General features: G+C 45.0%; 1 protein-coding gene across 4 annotated transcripts in view; it reads right to left on the bottom strand.

Annotated features, from left to right (window-relative positions):
- Positions 1-25: 25 nt before the first annotated feature.
- LOC115139620 (AMP deaminase 2-like) overlaps positions 26-7,206 on the bottom strand; it is a 58,442-nt gene continuing 51,261 nt past the window's right edge. For all 4 annotated transcript variants that reach the window (XM_029677221.2, XM_029677243.2, XM_029677233.2 and 1 more), the window contains 7 exons: positions 6,920-7,083; positions 6,594-6,720; positions 5,933-6,096; positions 5,678-5,798; positions 5,227-5,400; positions 4,656-4,766; positions 26-4,483 (listed from right to left, as the gene is read on the bottom strand). In XM_029677221.2, coding sequence (XP_029533081.1) covers positions 4,265-4,483; positions 4,656-4,766; positions 5,227-5,400; positions 5,678-5,798; positions 5,933-6,096; positions 6,594-6,720; positions 6,920-7,083 — 1,080 coding nt within the window. In that variant the 3' untranslated portion in view covers positions 26-4,264. The remainder of the gene's footprint in view (positions 4,484-4,655; positions 4,767-5,226; positions 5,401-5,677; positions 5,799-5,932; positions 6,097-6,593; positions 6,721-6,919; positions 7,084-7,206) is intronic.

Raw genomic sequence — 7,206 nt, 5'->3', positions numbered from 1 at the left:
AATGAATGATGTAGGACACAACACGTTAGATGAATAAACATGCTTTATTTCATTTTTCAGATGTTACACATGTACCATATCAGAAGCATTTGAGTAAATGTAAAACATTGGCATTCATTTAAAGTCATGATAGTGACTACAATAGACTTAAACAAATGAAAGACAACCATGTCAATAATAAAACACGTGCAGAGAACCTTTCATGGAAAAACATTCAAATGTCTAAAACAATGAATGAATGAATGAATGAATGGAGGCACAAAACAAGTCAACAAACTCTTTGTATTAAACATAATGAAGTGAAAAGAATACTATGTGATTTTGCAATGAGAAAATCAAATGAACAAAAAACAAAACTCGAAGTGTGATAATTGACTGATTAATTGGTTTGTGTTCTGTGATGACAACACACTGTATATCACTACTGCCCAAGACTCTTTGCACTACTGAACACAGTGCAAGAAAACAAACAGCATTTGACTTATTTCTTCCAACTTTGTTTGTGTGCTCTTTCGATTGGAACAGAAATACATATGGCAGTCCTTAGTGAAGCTTGATAAAGTATGGTCTATGGTACCAGTAGAACCAACAGGTTCGCTAGCATTGTAGTTTATAAACAAGCAAAGAAACTAAACTCATTTTACAGATGGAGACCAACAACAGGAGTTAGTGAGGTTTTGAAAGAACACATCTGTGAACTCCGATGGACAATCTGAAATGAAAAGGTAAAGGTCAACGAAGTTGTTGGGTCCCTCAGTGAGCCACACCTGGATCTAAACATGGATGTCTGATCGTTTATCAAGTAACTACACACATCCTACTCCACATGAGGAGACACAAACCCTTCAAATCATACCTGCATCCTACTCCACATGAGGAGACACAAACCCTTCAAATCATACCTGCATCCTACTCCACATGAGGAGACACAAACCCTTCAAATCATACCTGCATCCTACTCCACATGAGGAGACACAAACCCTTCAAATCATACCTGCATCCTACTCCACATGAGGAGACACAAACCCTTCAAATCATACATGCATTCTCTAATTCCCTGCAAAATACGATTTCAAAGAATCAAATCAAAAGTTGTACTAAACGGTTGCTTGTTTTTTAAAGCCCTCTTTCAATCAAAGAGAAACAGTGTTCCAGTCTATGGCTGTATGTCTGTGGGAAGGATTACAGTGTTTGAGTGGGTGTTTAGGTGTGAATGTACAGCCAGATTACATACATGGGCACTTACCCATGGCTCTAGGCACTTACCCATTATGGCTCTGGGTCCTACCATTGATGAAGGCCCCTCCAAATAACCCTAGTTAACTTGATCAACATCACTCAATACTCTACTGAGGGAGAGCTACATGGAACACTTCAACAGTCCTAACACAACAAGAACACAAGAAAAACGATTAAAATACTAAATAATAAAAGAATATACATGGAAATATTGAGTCCCATTGTAAATCTAGTGAAAGACAAGGCCAATAATAATATGACAAAATACATCTTTCTGCTTAAACAAGGGCAGTTTAAAATGATCTACAGCAACGAAACTTCAAGTTTGTGATCTAGATATTGATATACTGTTTATATAAACCTTTTATTTCCATAGCCTTTAAAAAAATACACTTTATATATTAAATCCATCCCCATGTTCAGCTTGTCCTAAATTATCTGGTTTCTCAAACATTTACTCGTATATTTTGTGTGGCTTTTGTCACACTTAGGTTTTTAAAATGGGCTGGTAGGTAATGGTATGCAATGCGTGGTGAACATTTTACAACTAGGGCCCAGTAGTTAACAGTCTTGGCAAATAATAGGACTGTACAAATAGAACTCCCACAGTTTGAATCACAGAAGAGGTCCGATGAGGAAAAGGCTCGTTGGGTGAGATGGGGGTGAATTTACAGAACATAGAATTAGGAATTACAATAGGATCTCTATGGTACAGATCACATCTGTTTTGGTGACCACGAAAACCATGACTGATGGGGGAGAGTTCAAGCAACTTTGTCTCCCCATGGTTTGAGCGTTGCCATAGTGATGAGCTGGATTTGAGTTTGTTTTGCAGAACTCAAACTAACAACAATCATTGACTGCACACATACTTCATACATGAGTTGTTCAGCTTCCTTGGATTGTCATGTGTTGCTTTTTCACATTACAGAGCACTTTAACCAGCTTCCCAGACACTCCCGTGGCCACACAGTGGTCCATGCAGACATGCACAACATCAGATGCACGGTGGAAATGCAGGCAAAGCAGAGCATTGCTAAAAACGCTTCTTCCACTTCACTGGAAGGCCTGGGTAGATAAAGGATAAAGTACTTTAACTTACAGCACGCAGCCTGGTATCAGTTCCTTGATGTTAGGACAGCAACAATGCTTAAGCTTGAAGAGGACAGGTGTTATGGTTGATGAGGAGTGAGGCGTTGCAGCAGGGCATGAAAACGGAGAGTGACAGGCTAGCAGTGGTAAGGCCTTCACCCGGTAAGTCTGGTTTGGTGCATACAGGGCACTGCATGCAATAACTAACATAGTGGGCCCAGAGGTCAGTCCCCGGGGTCTGTCCTGGTCTCCAAGGGGTGTGTGGGAGCGACACACACACTCACACACTGAGTGTTGAGGTAATTGTAAGGGGACAGGGGAGCCTCCCTGACATTCTTCTTGACTTGTGCTTGGAAAACAAAGCTGTGGTTTAACATCTCTTATCATACACACCTCTAAGCATCCACTACCAGACTGATATATTTTCTTTAGATATACACAGAAATGTACCTCTTCTTTAGATATACACACATGTATCTATATCCTTTTTAGATATTTAGTATATTGTACATATCATGGAATAGTATAAATCTACTCTTTTTGTCTGCATATTCTATAACTAATGTGACTTGTTAAATAAAAATAACATTGATATTAATATTAATTTAATGGAATGTTTGCACTAGACCAGTCAGGTACACAGCTCCATGCTGCTGTTTCCCTGCTGAATGTCCTGCCTGCTATTTCATTCAGAGCTGACTTAGATCAGGGAGACCGGCCGAGAGGACTCATTTAGCCAATAAATCCCTACAACCTTCCAGAAGCACAGAGAAGGATGAAAGCCATCAGATACCCAGCAGCAGACAGACTGGAATTGTGCACGACTTCTGCTTCTAGGCCACACAGATTTGGTCCGTTCTCCATTTTTCTTAACTCAGTACGTCCATACATTAGAAGTTTGTTACCGCGGTTTCCATGAAACTCTAAGTTACATGTGACTGTTCCTATCAGTGCGCAACGGGTGTTGGAACAATGTGGGGTGGAACATTCACCTATGCATTGTTTAGGTGTGTCCATGTTGTGTAGGTTAGGCGACCCATGGACAACAAACACCCTCATAATATTTATGTTAAGTTGTATCTGCTTCCCTACTTCATTGTGAAGATATTAAACTAGATGAGCTTCAGGCAGCACGACTGTGTGATGGAAGAGGAGCAGCTTTCAGGACGGCTAAACTGTGCAGTGTGTGTGTGTGTGTGTGTGTGTGTGAAATATAGGTGATGGGTACAAACATGCCAACAAATCACAGGCTGAACTGTGGGACCCTTTTTCTCATGCAGGGTCACATGACAAAGCAAAGGGCAGAAGTATTGGTTTGAAGGGTCAGGAGATCAAAGTGACAGAGAAAGTGATCCAGGAACTGATCGAAGAACAGATGAGGTGAAAAAAAAGACTTCAGGCTACAGTCTCTCTCCTCCCATATGTGTATTAGAAAATAATCCAAGCACTGGATGTTCCCCCTGCCAACCTTGGCCGTGCTGATTGAAATCTCACAGTGAGTATTAGAGAGATAGGGAGGAGTCAAAAGAAGTAGAGGAAAAACAGGAGCTACCCAGAGAGAGTTGAAGAGGGAACCTGGGTTGAGGGAGAAGGGGGGACTGGAACATGAGTCCATACTGACCACCCCCATCACCGACAGAGAGAGTTGAAGAGGGAACCTGGGTTGAGGGAGAAGGGGGGACTGGAACATGAGTCCATACTGACTACCCCCATCACCGACAGAGAAATGGGGCCACTCAGGGAGCATTGTATCCTTGGCTTTAGTACAAGAGAGCTGAGAGACGAGTGCACAGTCCAATTCCCTAGTGGGAGGGGGATAAGGGGGTAAGAGGTAGAGGTTAAACAACAAGCTGGAGTCCACTCATACTGCACCTCCCCAGTGTCATGCAGGGAGGGGCCGGGGGGGGTTAGAAGTCGGGGTGGGGTTGTTGATTTAGTGTCCTTCTGCCCCAACGGGGGCCATGGAGAGGGTGTCTTCCTCGTCGATGTTGTCCAGCTCCTTGGTGTGCACAGCGTGGGTGATGAGGTTGAGCTCCTCCAGCAGGGTCTCACTGCGGTATGCCACGCGGATGTCCGGGACGTTGGTGCGACGGATGTCGTTGCTCTCAGGGCCCTCCTTGCTGTATTTGGGCCCCAGCCAGTAGCTCTTTGCCTGGAGACAAGAGAGAATGTCAGAGCTGAGCACTTGGCACAAAATGGTTGCTATGCACAACTTAATTGAATGAAATCCATAATTAATCCATTATAAGAGACAAATTAAAAGGGAAGCTCAGAGACCAAAGAGGGCAAAAAGAGAGATGAGATAAGAGGAAGTGGATGGATACCTTGTGGGAGAAGCCACTCATGAGGACACTGTTCCTGGCCAGCTCACACATGTCACAGGAGCTCAGCTTCCACACCTGTGTGGCGATGCTGTACTCCTCCATCAGGGGCTCCTGAGGTCAAACACAAACACACGCACAAAAGACAAAATAAGCATTAAGTGAATTATACTTATTGACTGTACTGACTCACAATTGCGGCTCCCATAGTTACATAGTTGTAGCATGGGTGGTTTTGCCTGTGTGTGTGTCTCGGTGTGTGTGTCTGTGTCTCTGTGTGTGTGTCTGTGTCTCCGTGTGTGTCTGTGTCTCCGTGTGTGTGTCTGTGTCTCTGTGTGTGTGTCTGTGTCTCCGTGTCTCTGTGTGTGTCTGTGTCTCCGTGTCTCCGTGTGTGTCTGTGTCTCCGTGTGCGTCTGTGTCTCCGTGTCTCTGTGTGCGTCTGTGTCTCCGTGTCTCTGTGTGCGTCTGTGTCTCCGTGTCTCTGTGTGCTTCTGTGTCTCCGTGTGTGTCTCTGTGTGTGTGTGTGTGTGTGTGTGTGTGTGTGTGTCTTGACAGAGCACCACTGTGCACTGACCTTGGTGAAGTGGAACTGTAGGGGGTCGTCAGTGGACAGAGAGATCATGAGGCCTCTGGCCAGATATTCAGGCAGGGGGTTGCGGTGGTAGCTGAGGAACAGGCTGTTGTTGCTCAGGGGGGACATGGCGATGCCAATCTGAGCCAGGTAGTAGAGGTACTGCAGCACTGGGGCCTGGGGACAAGAGGAGGAAAAAGACAATTGTCTATCTTGTTGAATGCACAACTGCAGGAATTCAAGGGAACTGTTTGATTGTTCTCCTGAATTCTCTTAAATTAAAACTTAAGAAACCGGATGAACAAACTCCAAAAGCCAAAACTTAATTCAATAAATCAATCAAACCCAATCAAATCCTTCAGAGGTCACCTATGAACTGAACTCTATTTGTCAGTAGTGTTGTTGCCATAGTAGTGTGTTGTCGCTATGGGAGACGGCATGTGTGCTGACTGACCTTCCTGAGCAGCAGCCCATGGGAGATGTTCTCTGACAGAATGAAACCAGACACCAGGTGGTGGACAGGCCCCGCCTCCCCGCAATGAGGGCGCAGCACCAACGTGTGGAAACCATGCCTCCTGCACGATACAAACAAACATAAAGCCTATTCATAAACAATCCTTAAAAGGTTTGGATGTGACATACATCCTTTCTGTTGTTAAAACATTGATCTAGCGGTCTGTGTGCGGAGGTTCGTTAAGCAGCCTGCTACCTGCGCAGATGGTTGAGCACGGTCATGTTGGCGTAGGTGTAGTAGAGGTAGTAGGAGTAGGGAGGGTTGTCCTCCTCTGTCCAGTCGGCTGGCAGGGGGCTGTCCATGTTGAAGATGTGGTGCTCCGGCTTGGACTCGTCATCCACGCTGTCAAAGCCCACCACCTAACAACACACCGATAAGTTCCTTTAAAACAGTGCCTGAAGTGTATGAAGGAGGTAGGGCCCTGAAAATGGCATCTGAAGTGTCTGTTTGAGGATATGTTGGGGTGTGTGTGGACTGCTGGGCAAGTGCCTAGTGCTGGGCTAGTGTTGGGCTAGTGCCTAGTGCTGGGCTAGTGTTGGGCTAGTGCCTAGTGCTGGGCTAGTGCCTAGTTTATTTTATTTTACCTTTATTTTACTAGGCAAGTCAGTTAAGAACAAATTCTTATTTTCAATGACTGCCTGGGAACAGTGGGTTAACTGCCTGTTCAGGGGCAGAACGACAGATTTGTACCTTGTCAGCTCGGGGGTTTGAACTTGCAACCTTTCGGTTACTAGTCCAATGCTCTAACCACTAGGCTACCCTGCCGCCCCTGTGCTGGGCTAGTACCTAGTGCTTGGCTAGTGCTGGGCTAGTGCCTAGTGCTGGGCTAGTGCCTCGTGCTGGGCTAGTGCCTCACGTGCTGCAGGAAGAGGTGCAGCTCAGGGTGGCTGCGGGGGTTGATGGTGACCTCAAACAGAGGCATAAAGATGTTCTCCATCATCTCCTGGAAGTTAGCCAGCTGCTTCTTGGTTCGGTACACATCACTGCAGTCAGAGGAGGGTTAACGTCACTCGCACATAATATGGAAGACTCACATTCACGCATAGTCCTCATTTAAAGATTCATGACCTTCATTCATAATACTTGACACAAATAGGAGAGGTTTACATCCAGGCAAGCTGACTAAAGGTGGATGTGGGTAACTGCTTTGTTGATGCTGTATTAGGTACAGACACTACTTACAAGAGGCGGGGCACTTGGATGAGCCAGCGCACGTTGTCAGAGTAGACTTGGTGTTTGACGGCCCACTGGGCCAGCTTGTCCCACTCGTCCCGGGAGCGGCCGTAGATGGACAGACGCAGCTCCACGTTCTGGTACTTACTCTCCTCTAGGTCAGCCATCACCTCCTGATGGAACATCAACAATATCAATACATTAATATCATTCTATTCAATCGTACCAATTTAAAACTTAATATGAATATACATTACTATGTGGGGTGAACTAACACATAAACACAACTGCTTCTT

This window comes from Oncorhynchus nerka, linkage group LG2, assembly GCF_034236695.1.
Source record: "Oncorhynchus nerka isolate Pitt River linkage group LG2, Oner_Uvic_2.0, whole genome shotgun sequence".
NCBI classification, from domain to species: Eukaryota; Metazoa; Chordata; class Actinopteri; order Salmoniformes; family Salmonidae; genus Oncorhynchus; species Oncorhynchus nerka.
Note: the sequence above shows the minus strand (reverse complement) of the source record. Positions and strands in the feature narration are given on the sequence as shown.